This window comes from Porites lutea, chromosome 13, assembly GCF_958299795.1.
Source record: "Porites lutea chromosome 13, jaPorLute2.1, whole genome shotgun sequence".
Lineage (NCBI taxonomy): Eukaryota > Metazoa > Cnidaria > Anthozoa > Scleractinia > Poritidae > Porites > Porites lutea.
Window position 1 is genome coordinate 5,918,070 of NC_133213.1, and position 13,690 is coordinate 5,931,759.

General features: G+C 41.1%; 2 protein-coding genes across 2 annotated transcripts in view; one reads left to right on the top strand and one right to left on the bottom strand.

Moving 5' to 3' along the window:
- The window catches only part of LOC140923615 (cytochrome P450 10-like), a 10,497-nt gene extending 5,920 nt beyond the window's left edge, over window positions 1–4,577 (bottom strand). Inside the window, exons 1-3 of the mRNA XM_073373687.1 lie at window positions 4,148–4,577; window positions 2,060–2,253; window positions 1,237–1,524 (exon numbers count right to left, since the gene is read on the bottom strand). Of these exons, the coding sequence (XP_073229788.1) occupies window positions 1,237–1,524; window positions 2,060–2,253; window positions 4,148–4,398 (733 nt within the window). The 5' untranslated portion in view covers window positions 4,399–4,577. The remainder of the gene's footprint in view (window positions 1–1,236; window positions 1,525–2,059; window positions 2,254–4,147) is intronic.
- Window positions 4,578–6,245: 1,668 nt separating this feature from the next.
- LOC140922283 (cytochrome P450 10-like) lies at window positions 6,246–13,682 on the top strand. The gene is made up of 7 exons (XM_073372283.1): window positions 6,246–6,285; window positions 7,471–8,015; window positions 9,524–9,720; window positions 10,430–10,717; window positions 12,105–12,202; window positions 13,123–13,289; window positions 13,571–13,682. The coding sequence occupies exons 2-7, from the start codon at window positions 7,585–7,587 to the stop codon at window positions 13,680–13,682; spliced, it is 1,293 nt and encodes a 430-aa protein (XP_073228384.1). The 5' UTR covers window positions 6,246–6,285; window positions 7,471–7,584.
- The last annotated feature ends 8 nt before the right edge of the window (window positions 13,683–13,690 follow it).

Consider the following 13,690-nt stretch of genomic DNA (forward strand, 5'->3'; position numbering starts at 1 on the left):
AGAAATGTACAGAAAAGCTTGGTGCACGTGCAAAGTTGTTGTTTTGCTAATCAAACCTATAGTTTTTTGACGTTCTCGTTACCGTCCACGTCATTGGATCTTAAAGTCCCTGTTGTCAAAGTTAAACAATCGTCTATTGTCAGTCAAATTGTCAGTTCTCCAGTCGTTCTCTCGTGGTTAGTTTTGCTTGATCCCGTCAATAGGTCGTTTGTACGGTGTCGGTGGCCGGGTTGACTACGACCTCTCCCAAAGCAATCATATACCCAGGTATGGCTATCTTTTACTCCTCTTACGCTGAAATGGGGATCTGGGTTTCGATTATTATTTTCTGACGTACAGGCTCGATCTTGCCTGGGTGTAGTGACCAACTCATATAATTAGCAATTAATAAATGACGCTGAGTAGGATATGAAGAATTATGCCTTCGGCCTCGGTGGACAACACCCTCCTCGATCTGCATAATTCTTTATATCCTACGAAAGCCGAATTCATTAATTGCTTTATTATTCATTCAAAATAATTCCTCGTTTAAAAACAAGCTAAAACATGCTTACCTTCGTCGATGTTAAGTTCACCTCGATAGTGCATGTTTAGAAGATAAAGGGGTGATCAGGTGTGTTGAGGCGTGCTTTTAGCCAATCAGAAACGGGGAAATATTTTGAATGAATAATAATGCTGGATAATGCACCCCCTGTTCGTGCGGCCGTAGCTTGCCTTGCAAGCTGAGCATGCTCATCAATTGCTGTATGGAAGAAATGCAGATGAACATGAGTCATGTCAGTATTATTCATTCAAAATATTTCTCCGTTTCTGATAGGCTAAAAGCACACTTATAATTCACCATAACCAGCTACGGTTGACCAAATTTGGAAGAATTTTGTGGCTAATCAACCGATGACGTCAAAAGTGCAGCACAGTTGCAGGTTAATGCACCGTTAACCGAGAAGACCTAGGGACGAGGTTGAGGTGTTTTGGTTGTGAAAAGAAAAATGGCCGAACAGTCGGCGGAACATTTCACTCGTGTCGCTACGAACTATTGTCTAAAAACATAGCAAGAAGACAACTCGATGGACAACATCTGCTGGTTGCAGCATATTTGCAGACCTGAACCCGACCCCTTTATCTTCTAAACATGCACTATCGAGGTGAACTTAACAACGACGAAGGTATACATGTTTTAGCTTGTTTTTAAACTATAGGAATTATTTTGAATGAATAATAAAGCAACTAACTCACCTTCAGTCTTGGCAGGATCAATTCCCTTTTCCGTCATTTCTTTTAGCTCCATCATTTTCTTGTTAACAAAATTCCCTCCGATATCCAACAAAGTGTCACAATTCTTGAGAAATTTTTTAAATAGTGGTGTGTCAATATACTTGGAAGCAATTTGGTAAAATGCATCGAACAAAAGCTGTTGGGAAATTTCGAAAAAGTTGATGACTGCCTCTGTGAATTCAAGTGCCTCTTGTGGCGGTGGATCTTCATATAATCCAAGACGAGTATCAAATGCGAATGTAGCCATACCTAGAATAAACACCAGGAAAAAAATATGGTTCAGTCATTAGTGCACGTGAGTTTTATTTGACAATGAGCTTTCTACCTTTTCTTGGAAAAGTAGAAGGCCTAAATGTAATGTAGGCCTAATGTAAACGATCCTAAATGTAATAAAGCCCTATACTGATGTAATAACAATTATATGTTTTCTTAGAATAAGATTGTTATGGGAAAATAAGATCGTTGTGCTGTGTTTGGATGTGATAAAGATCACCTTTTCTCCGAGAAATATACAGTGAAAGGCCATATTTCTAAAACTAAGCGAGCCGGAAAGGATCGTGCTCATGCCCCCTGAGCATCCCATGATACTCCTTATTAACTCAAATTAATTCAATATGGCCGCCGTATCGGTAAAAAGGTCTATTACTTTACACCCTTTCCCTATAGCGTATGTTTGGGCCACCTGTGGTCAAACATAGGTTTGGCGGGTTCCGGGATAGCGTTTAGAATAGAGGCACGATTTGGGATACTAGGATACCTCGCAAACATATACACTGATTGTTACCCTCTAAAGACCATCGATAAAGTTCCTTTTCCAAGTCAGGCATGTGATCATCTTGCTCACAAGCTTTCTTCACCAAACTTGCCACGGCATCCTTGCTTACAGCGTTAAAGTTCCCGATGTTTTCCTCGACAACCTTAGGGCGCATGATTTTAGGAGCAATAGTTTGTCGCACTCTGTGCCATTCTTCTCCTTGTCTGTTAAAACAAAACTGTCATGACTAAGTACGTTAAGTCCAATATTGTTAAAAATTATTCTCTCTTCTTCAGTTTAAGAAAGTGTCATCGTTTGGATCATAAATCGCTTATTGTGGAGGTGTTCTGTGATTTTACAGTCATTGACGCCCCCCCCTCCCCCAAGTAGCACTACACTGCTGCCCCACACCACCCCCTTCCGTTTCACTGCTTCCCTAAAAATAACGAAGTGGGCTGGCCTGCTTGCTGAGATCTCTGCTCGAGCAAGCGGGGGGTCGGCAGAGCTAAGGCGGCCACATTTTTCGAGTAAACAAAACGAAACTTTTATGAGAAAATAAGGCAATAAAGGGCCAAGCTAGTCTGGTAAAAGCGGGCCAGCTGCAGGGGCCCGTTTCTCGAAAGTCCCGGTAACTTTTCGGCCCCGAAATCAAATATTCAAATCGAAATATAAAGAATAAGAGCACAGGTCCTGGCTAGCAAACCACTCCATTTTGTTTCATTAACTGATAGTTTTATCATGTTAGATGCAAAACTATTGAAACCTCTATCTTGCATGTAAACAACAACAGCTTGACGGGCCCGTTAATTATCGGGACTTTCGAGAACCGGGCCCCAACCCGGCCTAAAGGGCTGACTCATATCAAAGGCCCTGAATCTCAGTCTTTTAATTTTCAACATCGAAAATGGCAACTGCATGTACTAGATCGGGAAGTGCTCACTCGTCGAAAACATTCCTTCTGTAACCTACAAAAGAGCTCGTAACGTGGTCAACTTCAATCGTGTATATCATTTAGTAAATGTATATGATAATTAAAAATATTAAAACAATGGCAGTTCAAATTGTTGCTAAAATTAGATTGCGTGACGACGCAATATATTCTGTAGGTGTCCTGTGAAAATTCTTAGTGGTTTAATCTGCGATTGCGTGGTTGTGAGGCTTGGAAACTAGGAATAGGGAGAATATCAATCATGTATGTCACCAGTAAATGTATGATGAATACCGTAAATCCTCTATTAAGCCCCCCGGGAGGCTTATTTTTTTCAAGCACTTTTGAGGGGGGGGCTTAATAGAGAGGGGGGGCTTATTTAATTTAGCGAAACGCATCACCTGTAGCAAAAATACCGTGGTATGAGACAGAGTAGACTTGCGCATTGTACAATTAAAGTCACCGTCAAAAGCATTTAATTCACTTGTGGGAGCCTAAAAGTAACAAAAACAAAATTCTTATTCTTCAAAAATGTGCTTTCGCGTTCGACCTCATGTTCTTCGGTAATTTTTATGAATAAACCATAACTGATAGGGGGGGGGGGTGCTTAATAGAGAGGGGGGGCTTATTAACTTTCCTCCTCTGAAAAGGGGGGGCTTAATAGAGGATTTACGGTAGACTGTTCACAATCCCCTATTTTTTCGTGAGATCGTTTAGATATACCGCGTCTTACCGTCACGGCTATCTTGATTTTCAAATGTACCGAGGGGGCGGGCGTCGGGGATTATAGCTCTAGGTGGTGCCCTAGCCCGTAACGCAAAGCGCTCGATCTCGATGATCTTACGGAAAAATAGAGGACTGTGAACAGTCTATATCATAAACAGTATTAAAAATAATGACAATTCAAATCGTTGCTAAAATTAAACTGCGTGAGGAAGATTGTGGATTTTGTATTTTTTTTCTGTGTTTCTGTAGGCTTCCTTTAAATAATTCTTAGTGGCTTGATCTGCCAAATTGTTGCGTGGTTGTAGGGCTTGAAAACTAGGACTAGGAGGAAATTATCGAGCAGGAAAACATAGGATGAAATAATTTTAATTATTCTATGCCAGAAAATGAGGGTTCAAGCACTTTCACACCCACGTTTGCATGTCGGTAAGAACGTCTGTTGTTTTGATGCAAAGAATACTCACAGGTTGGGTACGCCAGGGAAATAATTTCTCCGTCTACGGTGCTCGAGATGAAAATCTAGTATTGGCCTTTGTGGATATTTGCCTTCGGCACGCAAGGTCTTCTCGAAATCTTCTGGATCGATTACATGCACTGTCGTCGACGGCCTCATAGTGAAGTCCTCTTTGTAAATGGGGCCAAGCTCATCGAACAGGCGCTCTAAGAATTTGAATGGTTTAGTAAAGCCCTCAGTTTTCGTTATAACATCGTACATAAACCTCCAGCGATTGCGTTGCGGTATTTCTCCGAATGAACGCAAGCCATCAAGACTTTCTTGGCTTTCTAAGTGCCTAGCTTCCGTTTTCTGCGACCTCCAGCACACACTCAAAGGTTTGAGATATTGTATTCTTAAGCTAAGGTGATTCCTACGGAACGCGATGCTCGGAGACAACAGAACTAGGTCACATTAGTAGTTTTGCAGCTATGATGTCTGTAGTTTCTGCACAGGTAGCCCAAGCTCGAAATATGAGCACCGGCGAACATCGACAATGGTTGAGGTCACACTAGAGACTTTACTATGGTAAAAAGGGCTTTACTATGGTAAGTCTCGTAACGTCTTCTTCACCGTAGTAAACCTGACAGGTCCACTTAAAAAGACATTTGAAACTTTCCAGGCGTTTTTTTCTCGCGTGATCGGTAACGTGAGAGTGAAAAGTAAAACAAACAAGACGCCTAAAGTCGTTTCCGTGGGATGCGTTGGTCTATGAAAGCATAATGGCGTTCTATCTAGGTTAATGGAACAAAACAAAACAAAACATCCGCTTGCTTACAAGAGGAAGGTTAATATTCCAAGATGCTCTTGATACGGTTAAAAATTAATTGCAATGTGTTTCCAAGGTCTCAAAGTTAACATAGTTTCAATGATTATCCCTGATTCCAAGGTATAATAAGTTTACTCATGTCCTGATCCGTGTCCCATCCAGAAGTACAATCCATGCCGAAACCGAGTCGTCGATCGACGAGGACAATATTTTCGCGATTTCAACGCCAATCGTCAAGGGTACGAGTCGAAATTTACGCGATTTAACCTCCCATCGTCAAGGTGTTTTCGATAAGAAAAGAACAAAAAATTGAACTGTAGCTGTGCTCGGCAAAAACTGGCGAACTCCCAGGAACTCCGAATAGAAAAATCTATCGGAAATCACGGCCCGCAACCAGACGCTACTAAAACCTTCTGAAAAAGCTAGACCTAAACAAAAAAGAATCATGAAGGAAAGAAATAATTTGGCTTAGGTCGCCTTTCGTGACTTGCCAGTATCCCGAAGGATTTCGCTGGTTAACAAGCCATCCTAAACCACGAGTGGGAAAACTCAAGCGCGACAAATTTGGCAAGGAACGTTCTGATTTCATTTTTCTTCAGAGAAAGCAAATCGATTAAAAATCGATACAAATTTTGTACCATCTGATTGGTCGGCTTGGAAGAGCAGATAATCGATAAAGATTTTACGCAATCCTATTGGCTGGCTTTGCAATTTTGGGTACAACCGAACCGGATTTTTACCGTGGGAGTGCCACAGGCATCCCACGGAATGATGACATGCTATGAGAGCTGACTAAACTGAAATTACTGAACTGTAACTTCCTGAGCGTGACCCTCACAAGTGTACAAAGATAGCTAAAGATGGTTCAATGTGAGAGAGTATTGTTTTCTGTTGTGAGCATTTTGCTTTTAATTCTGCTGCTCAGACGAACAAGAAGAATGCGCTCCCTTATTACCTACCTTGGTTTGGAATACGAAGTTAGTGAAGATGTTTTAGTGACAGGTTCATTGATTACCCATCGAAGACGTACTCCTAGAGAAAGAGCGGCATTGCGAAGGCAAGCGTGGGTTTACCCTCGACCCCAAGAATGGTTTGAAGAAATGTACAGAAACAGAAATTTTTAAATCTAGTTTGTATGTATCCCCGTACACATATCACTAGTGTACGTGTGTATCTGGACCTGCAATATGGTTGCTAGTGAAAGGTGTACCCCACACCCCCACCATTCCAAACAAGTGTCGGTTTTTTTTTTTCGAACTGTTGCCTTTTTACACATCATGCTTGTGAATATGCATAAGAACAAGTCAACTCAAGCGATCTTCTTTCATCGTAGACCTCAGGTAGGTTTTAAGTCTTCTCAGTGCACTGAAAGACTTTTCTGCAGTTGCTGCAGTGATTGGTAGAGTTAAAAGTGCCGTAAATGCCCTGGATAAATTTGGGAACTCTTGCGGGTGACAGTGAGGAAGTGTTTCAGCAATTGTGGCCGGAGGATCGTGCACTATCCCAACCTGTTTTCGACCGCAGACATTCAGTTTCCTGTAATCGTCTAATTTCTTCCGGGATATCGGGATTGTACGCGCCCAAAACTTCTTTGACACTGATCCTAGTTGGAGACCGGTTGCCTACATTTTTCGGCAAAAGATTTGTTATAGTAAACAGTGGACTTGGTTCGACAACACACCAATCAAGCTCCAATAGCAAATGGCCAAGGAATGGATAATACATCGCTCGTTTGTAGTGGTCACTAACTGAATGTGATAGAATATTTGCTCGATTCAACTATCGGCCCGCTAGTCTAGCTTTACAAACTGGGACATCATGCTTTGCCGGAACAGATACTGCCATTTGATACAGCTTATATTATATTTATATTCCTTATTTTACTCTTCTTTAAGTTCACTCCTGGTTCACTGCGAAGTCTTGGATGACCACTTTGGCCTGCATGTGTGCTTGTACAGACGACTCTCTCTTAACGGACACCTCTATAAGACGGACATCTCTGTAAAACGGACACTTAGAGTTGGTCCCTGCCTTTCTTTACTCCCTTTATTTGACTCTCTAAAAGACGGACACCTCTAAGACATACACTTAGTGCCGGTCCCAAAGGTGTCCGTCTTAGAGAGAGTTGACTGTGGTAGGTTTAGGTCAACCCTTTGAAGATAGTTGGTGAGAGGCACACCAAATTGTAGCAACCATTCATTGGCAATTCGAACTTGGGCATGCTATTGATAAATCCACTTGCTTTGGAGTCTTGCATATTGTGAAGCACTTCTAAAGCCTTTAAGATCACGTGTCGTCTTTTCTCGCGTGGGGTGATTTTCACGAACCCTCGGGTTTCGCTCGCTCTACTGTCGAGCCGGCGACAGCATCCAGGTTTTTCGGCTCTAGTTTCACCCGCCGAAAAAAACCTTTGGAGGGAGAGAAGCGACGACCGGAAATACTCTTGCGTGCCCTCAGTCCCTTGCTTGTGGTATATAGAATGTGTAACGAAACTGTAACGCAATCAAAATGACCCATTTTTTCAGAGGTTTTTGACGGGTTTTGATGCTCTAACTCCTCTGGACCCTGTGCTCTTTACTGATCGAAGAAGGCAAACTCCCAGTCCGTAAACGAGCGACATCTCGCTTAACGTAAGTAAAATGCTACCCAGGAGCATCGCTTTCCGCAGGAATCTCCTCGACTTTAGAAAACAATATCTTAAACCTTTAACGCTCTCCTGGAGATCGCACAGAACAGAGGCGAAGCAGATAGAAAGCCCACAAACTTTCGATGGAGTACGGTCTTTTCAAGAAATTCCAGAACCTAAAGGTTGGAAGTTCATGTACGATCTTTGTACAAAGACCGAGGGATTTACTAAAGCATACAAAATAACTGAGCGCTTGTTCCACGATCTTGGTCCTGTTTACAAAGAAGACTTGATGTTTAGGCCCACCATGACGGTGCACGTTAAAGACCCAGACGATTTTGGGAAGGTTTTTAGGGCAGAAGGAAAATACCCGCGTAGGCTGATCTTCGATTTTATGGTCGAGCACCGCAAACGAAGGAATCTTTGGCCAGGCATAATTCAAGTGTAAGTAACAATGTTCTTTTTGCTTGGAAAGAATTAAAATTTGTATTTCTATTAGAATTTATTACATGCCTGCCACCGATGAAGCGAATCCGCTCAGTGGTCTTCATTTCACTTGACTTATAGAATGCTATAAGATTGTCTTTGAATGTATGGGTTAACCCCTATAAATAAATCGGAAGCGGAATCTTTTAAACTGTTTAAAGCTAGGTTAAAGTCTTTTTTAAATGTGTAAATATGTAAACAGAGAATATGTAAATAGTGATAGGTAATAATTTAACGTATTTTTATTTTTATTTAGGAAACGTTGGGGTTGACCTCGTGTTTCCTTTTCTAGCCTGCGAGCAAGCTCTCCGCGTCCCGGAGAGCTTGCTCGCAGCCAATTCCTTTTCATGATGTTTTTTTTCTCGTCTTTGTACCTTCATTTGATTTCCATCCTCAACAATGCAAGAAAAAAACTTAACCAAAATCCAGCAGCTCACGGTTGATCAATAAAACACAATTATGCAAATAAATGTTAGCTCACAAACTATGAAAGCAGCGGCGCGCGTAGACTCGTAGACCAAAAACCTTAAAGAAAGACTATCTATGCGGTAACCTTTCTTCCCAGAGACGATAGCTATTTATGTTTGCTTTCATCTTAAAATGGGCAGACAAACACATACATAAAAGTGTGAACGATTCGGAAACCTCTTTGATAGCTCTTTCGCACTTGTTGCGGAATACTTTTTCTTTAGTTTACAATACAGAGTTTGACGTTTTCGCAAAAAATTTAATTCAGGTAGCAGTAGTGGGGAATAAATATTTAATTCGGTCTCATTTAACCTTCGGACGTACACGGAAATTCATATCCCCGCGGTGGTATCCATCTTGGATTTTACCAAGAATTAGAAATCAAGTTTTAAAAAAATCGCGAGAAATGGCCATTTTTTTGTCTTGATATGGAAAATAACACATAATTAAGCACTTTGCATGATTTTAGCCACAAGATTTACTTTTATTGTTGAAGGAAATTGAACAAACATGTTTTTTTCACTCAAAATGGCTTTACCACCTGTTACTTATGACGTCATATTTCGTAACCATAGACCATCACTGAACTTGGCTCAAAATGTGCGCAAGGGATAAACGAACAGCTAGTGAAAACGTCAGTTTTCCCAGCACACACAACCTGCTACGACAGCGAATGCCACACGGAGGTTGACTGCATATTACAAAGACATCCTCTAAAGCTACTAAAGGTTGAAACAGTGTTTTAATCTGTCATTTTAGCTGAAATTATTGCCTCTTGAGTCATTTTCAACGAGGTTCAGTCTTAGCTAAGGCTTTTTTCAGCCTGTTTTTTGACCCTTGTATGGGTTTCTCTGGACTTTTTTATTCCTTTATATGTCTAATCCGAAAATATGCATGCTCACCAATCAGATTACGATGGTTGTTTGTCGTTCAGCTGTGTTGTCGAAAATATTTTTTTAAAGTAAAACAAACCGTTTTCAAAATGATGTTTTTAACAGAGATGGAGAAGAATGGCACAGACTGCGGCAAACCATTGCTCCGAAAATCATGCGCCCAAAAATTGTGGAGGAAAATATTGTAAACTTTAATGCTGTAAGCAAGGATGCCGTAGCAAGGTTTGTCAAACTAAACGACGCTTGCAAGTTAGATCACATTCCTGACTTGGAAAAGGAATTGAATCGATGGTCTTTAGAAGGTAATCTTACCATTGACTTCACTTAAATAGATAACGATTAACCAGACGTAGTTAATTGATAAACCGATAATCGATAATAATCGATAGTAATCGATGTCAATCATCGATGAATATCGATTTCCGATATCGATCGGTAGAAATCGATAAGGAAAAAAGTTGTGACTTCGATTAATATCGATGATTTTCAGATAGAAGTTGATGATTCTTTATCGATTGCTATCGATTCCTTTCGATTGTTATTGATTTTGTTAATCGATCATAATCGAAAAAAATATTTTTCTGCGACTTCGATTTCTATCGATTTCCGATATCGATTTTTATCGATTGACTACGTCCGGCGATTAATCATCCTCTATCGAGGGCCCTGTGAGCTGGGAGGCCCAAAATTCTATTTCCAAGCCGAAGTTTTGCCAAAATTTTTAGTCCTAAGCTCAAGGAATAGCACAGCCGGCTAATGATCTGAGGCCCTTCTGTGTGGGAGGATTCGAGTTGGATTCCTAGGTGTGACCTTAAATCCTTGTTTCGACGTTTTCTTTTCCCATGAATGGCCTAGTTCCTGAGTGAGCTTCCTGATTGCTCGGGACTGAATGGAAGCGCCATATCACCGCGCGGCCAAAACTCTTGAGCAGGCTTTGTGAGGGGAACCATAAAAAGCCCTCCGTTTTCCCCTGTGCACCCGCCTCGTTATTATTCTTGTTAACCATTGCAGGTATTGGTACATTAGCATTTGATACTCGTCTTGGATTGTATGAAGACCCTCCGCTTCAGTCAGCACTGGAATTCACAAATGCCGTGAATAACTTCTTCGAACTTGCCCAACAGCTTCTGTTCAATATATTTAGCAGAATTGCTCGCCCTTACATAGACACGCCGACTTTTAAGAAGTTCCTTATCAATGCTGACGCCTTGTTTGAAATCGGGCAAGTTTTTGTTGACAACAAGATGAGGGAACTGAATATGATGGCAGAGAAGGGAATTGATCCGAGTAACGCCCAAGGTGCGTAAACAATATACTAAGGGCAGGTTATTCAACCGGTTTTCCATATACTCCGCTACAAAGACTGAAATCACTGCACAATAAACTTAGCGGTGACTGACCGGCAACTATCGCTAAGATAGAATTTAGTAATCTCAGCGATCATATACATGGAATCCGCTTTCCACAAAATGAATTGCCGTATTGGTTTTTTTTGGAAAGAAGCGCACCCGTTGGGCTCAGTGCAGCATATTTCTTTAGACTACAAGGTGGACTAAAGTTTGATGACGATACATGTACAGAGCTTGAAAGCAATCAACAATTCAGTTCTGTTTTTGGTGGTTTGTACCAGTTTGCAGCTTTTTTGTCCATTCAACTCACCAAAACGTAATAACATTGTAGCGGTTCTACTTTATTTCTGCTCTTTAATGAAACAAGCGTGCACAATTATTGATGATAGACATGTTATCATTCTAGAAAGGGAATAACTAGAATGTGACTATATATATCTAGTCGCTCGACCCGTTTAATTACGGAATTAGCGGAATGAGGTTCATTTCTTCTCGTCTCGGTAATAGAGAGTTTCGGTTAGACTGCGAGCAGTCTCTTATTTTTCTTTTGAGACACGGTAGAATGCGAGCACGAGAAACGAGGGAACGCGCGAGGGGCGGGCGGCGAGAAACGAGGACGGAGCCTGAGGAAAGAAGGCTAACCTGTCTATCAGGTCTTTATGATGTCAAAAAAAGAAAAATAGAAAGGCTTAAACGTCTGGAAAGGATCCGTTAGTAAAGTTTAATTAGGGAGGTTAAGCAACGACGACGGCGACGGCAACGAGAACGTCAAGTTTAGATTGGTGAAAACAACAACTTTTCCCGTGCATCACGCTTTTTTGTATAGTAAATTCGTCACTGCACGACAACGACGTGAACCTTCCTAATTTCACCTTTTATGGAGGACGAGAACACAAGACAACGATTTTCTTTTTCTTACTTAGCCATAGTCGTTTGGTTTAGAATTGAACTCCTGAAAAAATCGCCAACATTTGACAAATTAAAAGTCGAGTTGGAATAAGAGCGATGAAGATTGAAACATCGCAAATTCACTTTTTGGGTGACGTTGCTTTAGCTTCCCAATATCTACCTGCAATGTGAAAATCCCTCTCATAACACCTCATAAATAGTTTATTAAGTCAGATTTCGTTTAATACCTGGCCATAAATATTAATGGCTGTGTGAATCCACTGTTACCCTGGGTTCCAGAGGATATTTTTTTCTTATCGGATGCGGTTTTTTTCATATTAGGTATTTTGAGAACAGGCCTCTGGAGCCAGGGCAATCCACTATTTGTTCTTACTTTCCTTCTCCTTATCAGTTAAGATACAATGAATTTTGTCGTACTTCTTCTTTAGTTGTTCCACTACTGGCATATTTACTCATGAAGGAAGACCTTACTCCCGAGGAGGTTAACGGACATGCAATTGATATTGTTACTGGCGGTGTTGACACAGTAAGATAACTGGAGTTTGAAAGCCGAGTTAGCAAAAAAATTAATTCATTCGATTACTTGGCAATTTAGAACAATAAAAATTTACTCAAAGGCCGATTAAAAGCCTTTATCTGACCTCAGGCGGTACGTTAGTGGTCCCTAGAAGCATTTCACTGAGCCCAAATTTAATCTGACTCCGTGAAGCTTCAAGCTGGTGTCGTTTCAGTCTAGAAATTTTCAAGTCGAGTGAATTGCAGTCAAAAGTGCCTGGTTAAGGCTGGGTTAAGGCTTACAAAACAACTTAAATAGCTAGCAAAACACTACTATTTTGTCGGGCCGATAAATGACAGGATTTTTCATGGAATAGCTACAATAAACATTGAAACATAGCACACAAATTGTCACCTTTGATCCCCTCAAGCAGGCCTGTGGATAGACTGCGAGCAGTCCCTTATTTTCAGATTTAGTGAGGGGCTCAGTCACGCGCGTGTCTCGCGCGTTTAGCTCAGTGGACCAAGAAAAAAAGAGACTGCTCGTAGTCTAGCTTATGGATCAAAGCCAAGTACCCGCTGATCCAATTTTCTTAATTGGAGGATTTTTTTTCTAAGGCACAGTCACCTACACATGTAAGCTAACACCGACAAGGCGTTTTTATGCCTGGTACAAGGCAATCGAGCCTATAACGTACCTTTCTGTTTCAGCCCTGATCGGATCGGTTTATCCAAATGAAACGACACTACGGTAAGATATTGGGCGATGCAGTCTGTACGAATTGTATTAACTTTGTCCCATCTTAGAGCGTTACATGATGCTCTCCGGAAAACTTTTCTGAAAGTGACCAATTACGAAATATAAACTGCTAAGCGGTAATGAAACAGTAAGATTCCATCTTGCGCAGATGGAAAAAATTAAAGTATTTTTTTTGCCTCTTTCCCGTGCAGACATCGAACGCTACTTTGTGGTGGTTGTATAACTTGGCGCGATTTCCTACCGTCCAAGAAAAAGTTTACCAAGAAATAAGAAGTGTTTTGGGGAACGATGGGGACGTGACACCTCAGCATCTCTCTAAACTGCGTTATCTTAAGGCGTGTCTTAAGGAGTCCATGAGGTAAAACTATGAAAAGAAGATAAATTCTACTATTACATTTTTCGTACTTAATGTAATCGGGGTTTGGGGGCGTCAGGACAAGGGTGGAAGCCATGTATTTTTTTTCCTCTAAAAAATAGATATATAGCAAAAAACAATGATTTTCCTCGTCCAATTCTTTTCCCACAATACCGCAAAATTCCGAAAATACGCCCCGTTTTTCCCGCCAAAAAGGATCGTGCTTTAAACAGAGTGTGTAAAAAAGAAAACAATTCTGCCTTCGTATTCTTGCTACTTTTTAGACTGACTCCAAGTACTACAGCCAATGTCAGGTTTTTGGATGAGGATGTGGTTTTATCGGGATACCACGTTCCAGCTCAAGTAAGTGGTAGGACCGTCCAGCCCGACATTTAAGAGTAGGG